The sequence below is a fragment of the Sylvia atricapilla genome, chromosome 3 (assembly GCF_009819655.1).
Source record: "Sylvia atricapilla isolate bSylAtr1 chromosome 3, bSylAtr1.pri, whole genome shotgun sequence".
NCBI lineage: Eukaryota > Metazoa > Chordata > Aves > Passeriformes > Sylviidae > Sylvia > Sylvia atricapilla.
This window is the reverse complement of record NC_089142.1, coordinates 78,575,474-78,590,647: the sequence shown is the minus strand read 5'-3', so window position 1 is coordinate 78,590,647 and position 15,174 is coordinate 78,575,474. Positions and strand designations below refer to the sequence as shown.

General features: G+C 37.4%; 1 protein-coding gene across 2 annotated transcripts in view; it reads right to left on the bottom strand.

The window, feature by feature from the left end:
- HEATR5B (HEAT repeat containing 5B) overlaps positions 1 to 15,174 on the bottom strand; it is a 56,876-nt gene that overhangs the window by 17,361 nt on the left and 24,341 nt on the right. For both annotated transcript variants that reach the window (XM_066315921.1, XM_066315922.1), the window contains 8 exons: positions 13,061 to 13,250; positions 11,614 to 11,783; positions 9,192 to 9,336; positions 8,103 to 8,342; positions 6,002 to 6,253; positions 3,849 to 4,030; positions 2,653 to 2,721; positions 449 to 628 (listed from right to left, as the gene is read on the bottom strand). In XM_066315921.1, coding sequence (XP_066172018.1) covers positions 449 to 628; positions 2,653 to 2,721; positions 3,849 to 4,030; positions 6,002 to 6,253; positions 8,103 to 8,342; positions 9,192 to 9,336; positions 11,614 to 11,783; positions 13,061 to 13,250 — 1,428 coding nt within the window. The remainder of the gene's footprint in view (positions 1 to 448; positions 629 to 2,652; positions 2,722 to 3,848; positions 4,031 to 6,001; positions 6,254 to 8,102; positions 8,343 to 9,191; positions 9,337 to 11,613; positions 11,784 to 13,060; positions 13,251 to 15,174) is intronic.

Below are 15,174 nucleotides of genomic sequence, written 5' to 3'. Positions count from 1 at the left end.
CTGAAACAATCCAGCCACACACTTTCTTCCTAAAAATGTGTCAATTATGAACACTTGACAATGTTAACTAACTAGTTCGTTAAATAGTTAACTAACTGCAATATTTTCCCAGAATATATTTTAAGGTTGTTTGATTTTTAGGGTTTTGTTTTGTTTTCTTGTTTGTGTTTTTTTTTTTCAAGTTTAAAAGCAGTAAGATGGGAAGAAATTCAAAATCTCATAGGGTATGAGGGCATATTTTTATACAGAGAAGTGCAGCAAAACAAAGAACAATCAAGACTCACTGTAAATACAGCTCAACAGAACAGCAGAGAAAGATGCTGAGTTTAAAACATCCCAGCAGTAGAACTAGAAGAGGTTAGGAGGAAGGCAGGTACAGCCAGCATGAGGCTGCTATTACCCTGTAAAATGTTTCCAAACTTTTACATATTGAATGGTCACTGCTTACCTCAGCCCATGCTTTCAGAACTGCGAGCTTTTCCATAGTAGTTGCGCTCTCCCGGTAGAGCTGGCTAGAAGATCCCTTCCCTGCTTGCACTTTATCCAGGGAAGAGACAAGAAGGTTGTGAACTCGGCGAAGATCATTCAGGTCACTTACAACCCCGCTTCCTATCCAAGCGCTACATACCTAGACAACAAAGTTTACAATTATTCTGTCTTCCTGCTTAAGACAAATAAATTGGGTTTTCCTTTTTTTTCTCCCCACCCATGACAACAGAATTGCTCAGGTGAGTGGTTATAAAGGCTGTATTTGCAACGCATATTACAAGGGAACTTAAGAGACATGGAAAATATTTTAAACATTTTTCAATCCTCCATAAAAAGATCCTAACAACTTTTTTATTTCATTCCCAAGTGTCTGGTCAGATCATTCAGGTGATGAGTCACTGCATTCTCTATGAAGTCTCTGGACAGCAATCAACAAAAGTGTATCTTTAAAACCCCTCACATCTCAAATCAATATATAAGGCTCCATACTAGTGTGTAGCTTTCAAATTATTAATGTAGAGAAAACACCTAGAAATTATTTGCAAGATTGAGCTATGATTTGGAACCTGCAGTTCTATACCTAGAACAATCTGTCCACAATGGTGGACAGACAGTTGGGTGTCTCTCAACTTTTCATTTGAATTAAATGGATCCAAACAGGTACTCAAAATAACAAACATCACACAGACAGGCTGCTCCTGACTACTGCTACACATTGGCACTCATCCTCTGAAACACATTCATGCCAGACATAATGTAGGCAACAGAAGAATTCTGGTGCAGCTGCTTGTCTACAAAGTGAAAAAAGGACAAATTCTTTCTGAAGAGCTGCTCTTATTCTGAAGATTATTCTACAAGGATGAGATCAGAAGCAAAAAAAAACCCTCACAGAACTCAAGCAGATCAGGTTTTACAAACTTTTTTCAAGGCATTTTTGACCTATCTCAAATTTATTTGTTTTGCTTTTAGAGAACCAGTTCCATTAAATCCTTTGGGATAGGAACTCTCTCATGACCTGGAATGATGGACATATTTAAAATAACTTAAACACAAACACTAGGAGTGTCCCAAACAGGTACAAGACAAAGCTGTTGAAAACTTTTCATAAAACTGTTGTTCACAGTAGGAATAAGAACAGCCTCAATCCTGCTGCTGAGCAAGTCAACATCTGTTTCACCCAACTCCTTCAGAGAAGCTCATCTCTGTCCATGTAACTTCTAGAGAGAATTAAATATCCAAACCTAATCTCCAACCATTTGATCCTGTAAGTGCACACATCTGCTTTGAAATTGGTTGAATAGAGAAGATTTTGACAAGTTATAAGGAATGTTAAATGTTTTCACACAAAATGCCTCTTCATTTCAACGTGTAGAAACATTCTGTAAATCAGGATGAACATACACTTTCCTACACACAGATACCAAGTTATGCCATAATTGATCTATCCTTGCAAGTTTTGCTGAAAATTTAGAGTGCAAAAAAAACAACATAAAATCACACTCCTGATGACCTAATTTACTAAACAAAACACAGAGTTACTGTGTTAAAACTTATGTTTGCATAGCAAACAAAACTGCTTTAAATCACAGCAGTTTCTTTAGCTGTGAAAACCACATACTACTACAGCTATGTTGCTGACAGTTGATTTGAATTGCAGCACACAAGATCACACACAAGAAAACAATCCCACACATGCAAAAAACAATCTTTTAGGAAACTTTCACTAACAAGTTATCACTATGACTGTAATGAGAATGCTCAGATCTTCTAAATTCTATAACAGAGCATCAAAGTGAACAGTTTAGTGTTTAAGGTAAATTATCAGTAATCCAATTATTTGATCGGACTGAAAGACAATAAATAAACTTCTATTGGTCTCATTAAGCAAAGGGGTTTTTTCCCTTTTTTTCCTTCTTTCTTGCAGGACTGACATGAAGACATAGTTAGTTCCAGATAATTTTTTGATGTAGCTCCCTAAAAGGACTTCTGTACATCTGACAAACAAAACACATTATTACTAGGAAACTCAAGATGTTGAAAAAACATCACAGCTTAAGTTTACAACATCTTCCAGCCATTTGATGCTACTTCTCTTTTGCATCCTTCTTCCAAAGAGAAGGAAAATTAGTTTTGCTTATAGTATGTGAACGTTTTCCACTGTACCTGACAGGCCTTTGCTGTTATATCAGATGGCGTATCTTGGGAAAAAGCTGGCCTCAGAGCAGCTCCAACCTGTTGATAAAAAGAAAAGTTAAAAATCCAACTACAGTAATAGGGACACAGTGCTGTTTATCTCACCTTGTTTAAGGCTCAAGGACAAGTACAGAACAAGCAAGACAAGGTTGCCAAATCTGGCATTGTAGTTACATCCTAAAATTATCCTTGCTGTCTAGCAAACACTTGCAGTAGTATTCTTTAAACATGAACAACAAAGTCTTAAATGGCATTTTTGTCTGCTTGCCCATTGCCTTTTAAAGTCTCAACTACCTTTGTGAAATACACAGTATGATCTTCCCTCTGTTCATGAGTATCCTTTTCATCATTACAGTGTTACAGGTGCAACTTCTGCTAAGGATCAATAAGCCAAAGACAATTTGACGTCCAAAGGAACAGCAATGTGAAATCAAATGGTTATGGTTGGATTTAGATCAAGTCTGCAAAGTCACCAATACTGACTGAAAAATCCCTTTTAGGCAGTTGCTATAAGGCCATATTTTTCTGAAACAAAAGGAACCAAGACCATCAGAAAGAAGCAATAGTTGCAGCACTACAAAAGGAAGAAGAAAAAGGCAGGAAGTGAAAAGAATGAAAGCCTGCCTTTAAAAAGTATGTGGAAAGATTTTGAAGACAGAGTGAAAACAAAAGGGGTGAAAGAATTAATCTACGCAACAAAAAAAGCACAATAATATCCCCAAATAAATATTTAATTGCCCACTTCCCAGTAATATACTTCTGTAGTTTTCATTTAAATGGAAGTACATTCATTAATTCCCAAGAAAACATTTTTATTAGATTAAATCTAGAACTGAGTGAATGATATTTTCCAATTCTTAGTTCTATAAACTAATAGAAACTTTTGCCAAAAACTAAATGTAACTCACAATACTTGGCTTTCAAGTTACTGAATTTTAATTTTATCAGTTACTAAATTACAATAAAAAGAACAAGATTCAAAAATAAAATTTGAAGAGGTAAGCAAAATTTGAAGAGGTAAGCAAGAGAGTCTCTGTAGCACATTTTCATACACAGAAAAATCTCACAGCTTTTTTTGTTTTTTGCAATTACGAAAGGGTCTCAAAGCTAATACTGGCATATTGGCATAAATACACAACTTCCTGAACTTATGAAGGAGGTCTCACATTGGCCTGATACTGCTCCAGTATCACGTGGCCTGGAAACTCTGGCTCGGGAACGGATGCGAATTTCTTGATGATGTCCTCCAGAGCCTGAAGGCCGGCCATCCGGAGCTGGTTGCTGTGGTCAGTGGCAGCCATGAATGCCATTCGGATTAGGTCAGAGAGATGGAGCACTAAGAAGTCATCTTAGAACAAAACAGAAAGGACTATTTAGGAACTGAAAAGATAGCTAACATGACGAATACTTGCAACATTGACACGCATGAATTTTACCTATTTGTTTTCAAAGGTCTATATTCAATGCACAGAAGAAGCAGGAAAGAACGCAACCTACTTTTCTTTCTTGTTTTCCACTTCCCCGCCCCTCCCAAGTGATTCTATGACTTTTATTCCTAAGACAACCTTAAAAACTGAGCAGAAATTGTGTAGAATGAAGTATGTAAATGTGGCAAAGCAGTTTAGAATAGATTAAAACATTTAGTAAAGCTAATTTGAATGATCCCCCAAACATACAGAAAATCTTCAAGGCAATTCCTGCTCCTGCTCGAGTCCTATGCTTACAGTGACCCCTGCTGATGTTAAGCTTAAACACCTAAAACTGAGTATGCCTCTAGTTCTCCTCCCAAAAAACCACAACTATGGCTGTAAGCATGCAGAGGAGAAAAATTCATAGCTGGAATTCATAGCATTTCTGAAAGGATTATTCTTCTCTATGTTCTTACTTTCAATTTGAAATTACCACGTGTTGTACAGCCAACATGAAACAACAACATTTAACAACATTTGCTGTGACTAATGAAACCCACAAATTGCCTAAGGTATTTTCAAGTCTCGAGGTGAACAAGGAAAACATTTTGAAATTTTTCAGAGACATATCAGCAGAAAAGGACAGAAAATCACTTACAAACTACAGTGCAGAACTGCAGTCAAGTCTGCAGTTACTTTTTCAGACCATCAGAGACAATTTACAAAAGTAAAATTTGAAAATTTTAGAAGCTGCATTTCGGGGGGGGGGGGTGGGCAGAAGTTTGCTGAGTTTTCCTTTTGACAATGATACCAATCACATCAAAGTTCACTTTAAACAAATAGAGATAAAATTCTCTACGATGATGATACGCAATTCTCTGCAGGACCCTATAAGCAGCAGTTATTTCATTATTTTCTTTGTAATACAAATCCATGACAAAATAAACTTCCCTGAAATTGTTCCTTCCTAGTCTTCAGTGGCCTTGGCCTCAAATCAAGTCAAAAAACAAATTCTCACAAAAGCAATGCACAGTGCTGGATCCAGGCTACACTAAAGCAACACAAGCAAAAAGATCTGATAACTCTCTATCTCATCACGGACAGCCTCAACAACACAGATATCAAAATCCATTAATGTCACACATTCTAGGATGCTCACAATATTCATCCTGCATACACAAAGTTATCATGAGCACTACACAGGTGAATCCAAACAACCGCAAACATGGACAGCTCAACGACAGAGACCTCACACTATCTGAAAAACATTTCTTCATGAAACTACTATGCCATTTAGCACTTACAGATTTTGATCTTCTAACTCATAAAATTATGTTTGGAACCTGAGCGTAAAAACTAAGACTTACCACTCTCATGGATACAAAAAGAACAACCTTTACAAAGTTCATGTCTTTTTATATTTCCCTCCCAAATCCCCCTCTCTTTGCAACCAATGCCATAGCAATAATTACCTAGCTTGATCCCTTCTTTTTTTCTTTTCTAGCATCTCTTCAGATTGGAGGTGCTAAAATAATCTCAAGTTTAATTAATTGCCGTCAGTACATCAAACTGAAAACACTCACAGCTTGCCCTTAGCTATAAGTTTATTGCTTCTGTTTCAGAACTGAAATAAGCTTTGCATCTCTAACGATTTTTCCCCCTAAGCAGACCAATGTTTCAGAACTGGTATGTTCCAGAAACCCTCATTCTTTGTGATCATGGTACTGTAACTACTGTGGTTATAAAGACACAGTTTTATTGACTTCTGCTGGACATTTCCTTTGGTTTTAAACATTTGAATAAAAGAATAAATGCTTATTATGTCTCTTCTTGGTTGTGTAATCTTCAGCTGTAAAGAAGTGTCAAAATTAAAATAAAAAATGAAGAACAAAACCAGAGCATGCAATTACTTTTTGGGTTTTTAAGTCTGGCTGAACGAGCCAGTGCCAGGTCGAAGTGTGCCTTGTTGGCATTCTCACACAGCATGATAACTCGGCACAGACAGTCTGCGGCAAACACTCGAGTGGCCCAGCGAGGAGCCACAGAAGGCTTGGACTTGTCTTCTTCACCCAAGGTGGTAAACATTGTGTCATCATCCATCTCATCCTTCTTCTCCATCTCCTCATCCTTCCCTCCTCCCAAGGGAGCAGCAGTGCTCATGTCTATGACACGGAACAATTACAAGGAAGAAAAACATGCCACAGTTAAAATCCACAGAAGGCAGCTAAGGATATGAATTCCTTCCTTATACTAAGATTCAGAACAGACTAATTCTTCTCTGGAAACATTTGACAAATGTCCAAAAGCAAGAGCACATCACTAAAATAAATAGTTATCATCTGTTCTGGGTTAAACGACCCTTTATTTGTCTTACATGATATGAGATAAAGCCTATCACGTTGCTTCTCCACAGTTATCAACTATAGCTGAATTCCATATCTAAATTGCCTAGCTTTGTAAATTAACCCATTAAATTGCCAATGACAGGATAAGGCTCAGAATTAAAAGTATTATCAGGCTCAGAATAAAAGAATCAGCTTAGCTGTCAATTTTGCAGCTCCCATTTCAAGTAGAAGTTAAAAAGCAAGTTAAACTGTAACAAAATTACAAAGCTCCAGGCCAGGGGACAGCTATGCAGCCAAGTAGGCCACTGATATCACCCAAAACCGATTAACATTCTAACATCCTTTCTCTAGGTGTAGGTTTCAGACTTCATTTCAGAAAATAGAAATTATTTCAGGCATCACATAAAAAACCAAAAGCTGAAATTGACCAAAAAATCCCTCCCTAAACATGCATATACACTTCTGCTATTCAGAAATAAAAACATAAATCCTCAATGACTAGGTCTAAATTAGCAAAATGTCAAAATACTGACAAAAGTTACTCCAGCAATAATGAGAGGAGAATTAAAGGAAATTACTGCAATGCATGCTTCTTAGAAACTAAGGCATGCTTCTTAGGCTAAATTTAATCAACTGAAGAGCCAAGACATTCAATAAAGTAAAAGGTTATGGCAAATCAAACATGGATGATGCCAATTCATAACAACAGCGTTTTGAGAAGGCATCCAGGACTTCATGGGGCTGATCTGTAAATCTCTGCTGAAAAGCAAACCACATTCTGGTCATATGCCAGTTAGTTGGATCAAAGGAGTTCAAAGTGAAATTGCTGGCTTACAGCACACCTGAGAGAAATTTATTTAAATGTGTTTTTTTCCAAGGCATGTCACCTACTAATAAATAAATAAGAAATTGGACAACGATGTTAAAAACTTTAAGACTCTTCCCACATGAAATAACAAAAGGGCACGCCAATTTAAAACTCAGGAAATGAGGTCTTTCTCACTGGGCAGATCTGTGGTAACTACATTGCATAAAGAAATCATTGGTAACATTACTCATCAGTAAATGTAAAGCTGGCAGCATTTAGAAACAGCTTCAGGATGAACTCACACATGCCAATAAACAAGTATAAATGCAAGAGAAATTAGTAGATTCTGCGTCATAACCATCCAACAAGCTGAAAAACAGGAATAAGGTCTCAGAGGACAAAATCTGTGCAAGCAAATCTGCAAAGCTGAACAACAAACAAAAATTTCATCACCATGGTAACCCATCATCACATCAGTAAGTCACAAAACCTCATAAAATAAAGCTCAGAATGTGTACAGGGGTTTTCTCTCTGTACAATCCTGATGAATGTTGGCTAAAAAGGATGTCTGTTTTCACTAAGACACTGAAATGTCAGACTTACAAACACACCATTCTTCTCCATTGGAAATCCTACCTCAAGCACCTAACTTTTTACTTTTATGAGCAATATTCTCTAAAACTTAACATCGATAAATCCTTCTTTCTATTGCAATTTAACTGCACGACAATCAAAGTTCTGTACACAATATAACCTACATTTTAACTAGGATAAAAGACAAGCTCCAAACCAATATTGCCATCACATGCTAATGCTAGGGACACATTGTCACTCATGTGAACAGGACAGAACACTTACCACTGGAAGCTGCAAGGACATCCTTGCAAAGCATGAGCCAGTGAGAAAGGTTTTCCACTGCCAGAGATGAAAGCATGTGTCCCAGAGTATCGTGGATATCTGAGCACAACTTCCGATCAGTCTCCCGATCCAACATTCCAAAGAGGACGCCCTCCAGGCCTGTCTCTGTTATATTAACCCCCTGATGCCGGGAATGAGCGTCTCGCCGAGACCCAGCTCCTGGTGCAAAAGGATTCATGTCTGCAAAATGAGAATGAGAAAGCTTTTCTAAAATCAGGAACTCAGTTTTAAAATTTGGAGCAACAGACTTGAATTTGACATTGTGTACCTGTACACAATGAGATCACCAAGAAGTTACTGACAATTTTCTGAAACAATGCTAGAAATATTCTAATACAGCAATCAATTTCATCTGCAAGGCAAATAACACCTCCAAGTATTAACTAAAAAAGTAAAAAAACTCCTCTCTTCAAGGCACATAGCCCATGAATTTGTAAAAAACTTAATAGTATTGGACTCTGACGCTTCCCAGAGACAGACTTAACTAGTATCACTTGAGTAAGCTCACAATTCTACGTCTGTATGAAGACTGTGCCGATCAACACTGTTGAGTCTCCTATGTTCAAACTAAAATGATACATGTAAGAATAAGACCAGCCAGCAAAGTCCACAGGCATTGCAGATCTGATGCTAACAGAATACCACACAACCAGGCATCCAGATCAAACAGCACACTGTTAAGTCAATTTTCAAAATAACAAGAGCTGTAATACCAGAAAAACTGTAAAATCTCCCACTGTGTTCCCTATTTGATTGCCAGCCTTAATAAGAAAGAGAGGTTTAAGTCTGTATTTCACAAATAGTTAAATTATAAACAAAATTCCAGAGGTGTTATAATAGTTAATTTATAAACAAAATTCAGGGGTGTGATCAGAAGTTACCAAAGTCAGAAAGGACAGTTCAGGTTTTTTTTCACTAAGGGTACAAGGGTGTTTTGGGCTTTTCCCATTCTTTCTGAAGGCAAAGCCCATGCATGCACACATGTGCATTCAAACTGTTACAGAAAAGCCACGTGACAGAAATACATACTGATGCCACTGTTCTCTTTGTCTCCAGCATTTTTTGCTAAGCTCATGGCGTATTCACACACTTCTGACGCTTCCCTCTGAGCAAGCTGTCGCAAACACGCAACTGCAGCCCGGCGGAGCAGCAAGTGAGAGCTGCACAAATGAACCTGAAAGTCAAACCCATTACAGATGAGTGAACTGCTGCACTTCAGTATCAATAAATCAATGCTGCTATGGACTAAAAGCATTCTATTTTTCAGTTATAAGCCCATGTGTGAGCTTCTAGGAATCAAGTTCTATAAGTTAAGAAGTAAGTACTTTTCATAATATACAAATAGGAAAATAAACCTGACATACACAGAGCTGACAGCTGTCACGTGGTTAAAGAGATAAAAGCCCAAATATTGGAACTACTGTGCCAGTGTGATATAGATTAATTACAGTTTCCAATTTGTTACACTCCAGTACTACTCTGCCTCATATTCTGCTGTAGGTGTAAATCACATCCTTTTAAACAAAAAGCCATTATCAAGTGCACTGCACATGACAGCTAACATAAAACTTGCATTTCACATTAGTGACAGAATCTACAGCTTTAAAATCTTAAAAGTGCCTCTCAGTAAGACAGCGTCAGATTTCTTTGCTAACCAACACTGGCTTCTAACTCCTTTAAATCACCTCAAGCACAAGTAAATATTTTTCTTACAGAAGAATTGTGCGTGGTTTTTCTGAGAGAAAGTAGCTGCACAGGAAAGGGCATGTTTTTCCATGGTGTTTTTCCTTGAAGAAATTCTTAATTCTTTATTTACTCCAGGGTAATTTGGTTTTAATAAACCAAATATCCATTTGCTTTCTTGGTATTAGGTTATTATGGGGATGGAAAATGCTTCCCTAAATGAAAGGGTTCTACAGTTTATAAAGCATTTTAACAGTACATTTTTATTCCACATATGAATATACAAGAATTTAGTTCAAAAAATGCAGGCAGTCTTTAAAGAACTTTTAAATATCACACTGAGGTTGTTTTAATGACCTAAAACACAGAACATTTGAGAGATTTATTGATGTAAAGGGTACTCCCTATTTCAAGTTACAGAACAAATAACTACAAGTTATGAAGCCAATGCAGGAAGAAGAAATTAAATGAGTGTGGAACTGTGTGATTTAATTTTGATACCTGATATTAATTCCATTCTGAAGAGTTGGCTAATGGTGTAGGCAAAGCAGGCCCTGCCTACATAACTATGCATTTGTAGTATGAAGAAATGCCCAAGACAATTCAGAGGAAATCCTAACAAACTTAGTGTAATTTGGAAGTAAGGAATATGAGAAAGGAAAACCAAGAATAGCTTTCATTTAGCAGAGGATCATAAACAAACAGGAGAGAAACAGTAGAAAACCACAGGAAAAGGTTTCAAAACAGCACTAATTATTCATGTATGAACTTCATTGTCTGTAACATCACAGGTATTTACAGAGTAAATGGCTATAGGGATTTTCTGTCATGTTGTACATGGTATCCATACTAAAAGCTTACCTACTTCTGGGTGTGTTGCATCACTTTCATGGAAAATTTTGTGAAGGGACAAGTGACAGATTCTGTAAACACACTGCACTGCCAGGAGTGCTTGGGGCAGGGTGGGGCTTGGGTGTGCACCCAGCTGAGGAGCAGCACCTCATCATGAGAGGATGTCCTAGGGAAAATCTGGATGGCAAACTAAGAAAATGGTCCAAAGTGTACATAAGTAGGATTGCATTCCTTCAGGTAACTCTGAGTCACCAGTGCCACAAAGAATGGCATAAACAATTTTGCAAAACATCTAATAGACATTAGGGAGAAGCTTTTAAAATTTCTCAGTACTGGATTACTGAACCCTCTAAAAATACCTTCTACAATAGTAATTATTAAAAACAACTCACCAACCTAAACCAAAACCAAACCCACACCACCTTTCCTCTTATATTTGGTATGTTTTGGGTTCAAGCCTTTGCCTTACTTCCAGGCATGAACCAGTTCTTGCTGACAGAATACTAATGAAAGAAGAAGACAGCAGCAGCACAAAAATCTGTATGTCAGCCCCTAATATGCTGACCGCGGTAACACAAACCCAGAATCTGCTACCTTTCTCCAACTCGCTCACTTCCCTCTTTGAATGCAATTAGTTGGAGCAAGCAGAGCGTTTCAGCATCTTTTTTACTCATTCACATTATTCATAAATCCTTGCTATCTTACACTATTAAGGGTGAAAGAGAATCAGCCCCGATGACTTCAGTTTGGACAGCATTCCAAAAATATGTAAAATGGCCTGGAAACTCCAGTGTTTTTGCAAATATAACTTGCTTATTACATACGGATATCCTTGACATCTTGCTAAATATTTCCTGTCCTCCACTAAGCACATGCATAAAACTTTGAGGACAAAAGGGCTGGATTTGATACTCACACAAAGACTGGGAACCAGACTGGACAGGTTGACATGCCGTGGTGCAAACATATGAAGCTGCTGAAGACAGGATATAGCAGCTGCCTGAACAAGGGAGTCTGAATGGTCTTGTGTGATTGCACATCCCACCAAACAGGAAGAACGGATTGTTGAAATCGTAGCTCCGTTACCTAGTGATGTAAGAGGACATCCTTAACACAGCAAAGCTTTTCCATCACAACTGCAGACTTTAAACTTTTGAGAAGTAAGCATTATTAAGGCTTCAATATCACAAAAAAAAGTTCTCAGATTAACATGCAGCTTTTTTGATTTGCCACTACAGAGTGTTTCGGCATTTCTTTTTTACTCAGTTAAACAATGTGCCGTCCAAATGAAATTCTGGATAAATGATCCCCAGTCAGAAATATTATGAGACTTTCTTACCAGGTCATGAAACCAGTTAATTATCTGAAGTTATATTTTAAAAGCCTCTTTCATTCCATACATGTATAAGCAACACTTGACACACTGAGCCATTTGCTAAAATATCAGGTAACTCCTAAGGCTCGTATCTATGTATGCCGGCAATTTTAATTAGCTCCAGCAAATGAGTCACACTGCTCTACTAGAATAAGCATTTTAAAAGAACAGCATTTAATTTGAAGAACAATCCCATTCTGCATTTTAAGAATTAAACCACATTCAACTAAAAATGTTTTGAATTACAGAAACATAACCTGCAGAAGACATTCTACTTAAGTTGTTATTTTAAAAGTTAATAATATTCCAGGTCAAAAGGTTAACACACAAATACACATGCTCAATTACACCATCTAGAACTATTTCATAACTTTCCACTAGTGGCTCTCTGGCGCTTCATCTAACACCATCCTATAAACATTCCTAAAAATCCCAGTCAGACAAAGTTACAAATCCATAGTTTTAACACCTGAGGCACACAGAATGTCAGAAATAGTGTTTGGCATGACAAGATTTTAAGTCTCTACAATAAGGTACAGAGATCTAAGAATATGAAGAATGAATGGAAATGAGTTGTAGTTCCCAGTATCATCAATTGTGTCAAACTTAAGGTCTCGCCATCAGTTTAAAATAAAATAAACACGTGTTAAAAAAATGGAGGAAAAACCTTATCTCATGCCTCACAAAAAATACACACAGCAAAATATGCAGCAGGGGTTTCATGGCTTACCTACCATGCAAATTTACCATCAGCCAGAACACCATACCTCACTGCAACTTCTGTGTACAGATCTCAAACTGCAGTCAAAAAAGCCCCAAGCAGTCATACAGAGGATCAAAGTGAGGTTGTTTGCAGGACTGTAAGTGAAACAGTCAACATTGCCTCCCCTACCTGCAACTAACAAAAACTTATATTCTTCCATTTAAGGTTACAAGACCATCTTTAGACAAGGTAGATTTTTTTCCCCCTCCTTAAATTCCCACTCACCTTGCAGCTCAGGCCCAACAGTAGTTATTATAGCTCCAAGGCACCTGCCCAAGCACTGATGTACTTCTGTATGTGATGGTGGGACAGTTAAGAGCAGGGTGAGAACGAGAGAGAGAGTTGGCTCCACGTACCCACGGTACATCGGCCCACTAGAATCCACGATCAAGGCAAGGGAATGGAGAGACCAGGTCTGCCAAACACACAAAGGAATATTTTTCAGTAATGCATTTAGGAAATTAAACAGTTTCTTATGCAGTTGGAGCCTAGCTCTGTACTTCCATTCCTAAGCATGTCTAATTCGCTCCCCTGATCTCAGAACTGTTTCCAAATTTTCAGGACCTCAAGCAATCACCTGAGAGTTTAAATACATCTATCAGCAGTTTTGAGAATAATGGAAATAAGGTGACAAAGAATTTGAGAAAAAACATGCTTAAGCACTTCAAAGAAGAACAATACAAGCACAAACAACACATCTACTTAAAACAATAAGGAAAAAAGAAAACTGACTCGAGACAGGAGAAAGAATCATTCCACTATAAAACTGGAGGCAGAGCCTGTAATGGGCCTACAAAGCCCTTAGCAGAGATGGTCTTTTATATTCCAATAGGAACTGACTTTTATGACAAGCTGAAAGGCTCATATGCCTTTTTCTATCTTTCTTTTAGCAGGTACCAGAGAAAAAAGCAGTGTCGTTCAGTCAGTGTACTACAGCATGAGGGAAAAAAATGGAGAAAGAAAGACCTATTTCAGTTGAAGGTGGGTAAACAACAAAAGAGCAAAGTAATTTATTGTAATTTTCGAAGAAGCAGGCAAGAGGACAGTCCTTTTGGATACCGACATTTCGTTGGAAACAAATTCCACTGACAGACCTGAAAGCATTAGTTACCTCTCTGTAACATCCTACTAAATTATCTAATTCCAGAATTTTCCCACATTAAATACATGAATAAGATAAAAGAGTATTACAAAGCTAGGCTCTTAGGAACAAGCTGGAAAACCTGCCTTTAAAATTGCTACTTTTTAATCCTGTCTGATGCAACTCAAAAATCCATTAGCACTAGCAATCATCTATCTACCTCTACAGTCCTAATCCTCTGGTAGCACACTACAGCTTATCCTTCCATTCCTGTAAACTTCCATTATTCATACTTCCATATAGTTCTGTGTAAGCACGCTGATCCAGGTAAGGATGAGGTTTAAAAGCTTAGCTTTTCACAGTGGCTGGGTGCTGTATTCTCAACAAAAAGTAAGGTAGATATACAGGGTCTGCCTGGACTTCCCCTACTTATTTACTTATTTATTTACTTATTTATTTATTCCCCATAAAAATTAACCTTTCCAATTTCTCTTTAAAATTACTGGTGCACAATTGCACAATTGTATGCCTCAAGTCACCCACTCATACTTGAAGTCAGTTACATATGCAAGTCACACTTTGTCTCTCCTTAAATAAACTAAGAAAATTAAAGAGACTTAAAATTGTATTTGCAGATTTTTTTCTAATGTGATCTCCAAAAAAATTAGGGAGGTTTAGCTTGTTTTCCCAGGTGTAAAGCCTTGTTACTCTGAATTTTTTTTATTGCTCTGAGGAAAATAAATAAGAAGGTACTCAGTACATGTTCTATCAAGTTAACAGTAAACCAAGATGTAAGTATGATTCTTTATAGTTACTAAGGGCTTCAACTTCTCAGGCTCTGGGTATCAAGTGCCCCTACTCATGGGTGGCACACAATTTCCTGCTGCTAAAGCACAATAATCACCATTCCAGATACTAATTTCCTTGCAGTAATTTATGAAAAGGATGACAAGAAGTTATCTATTATATTATGCAATTACAACACAATCTTTGAAGAACAACAGTTATAGACAGGATACTTGCCTTTACTCAAATTAAGTTTCCCTTTTTTGTTTCCCCTTCTCAAGCAATTATTTTAGTACTTTGATACATTTCATCACTGAAGGAAAAAAAAAATCAGCACTTCTTCCTCTAACATTCAACTTCTTACTGTAAAGACACATGTACTGGCCCTCCCTTATTTTACAACAGCCAATAAAAAAGGTGTAAAGGAAAGTAAAGACAGACCAGGACACTGACCCCTCGTATTTCACTTGAG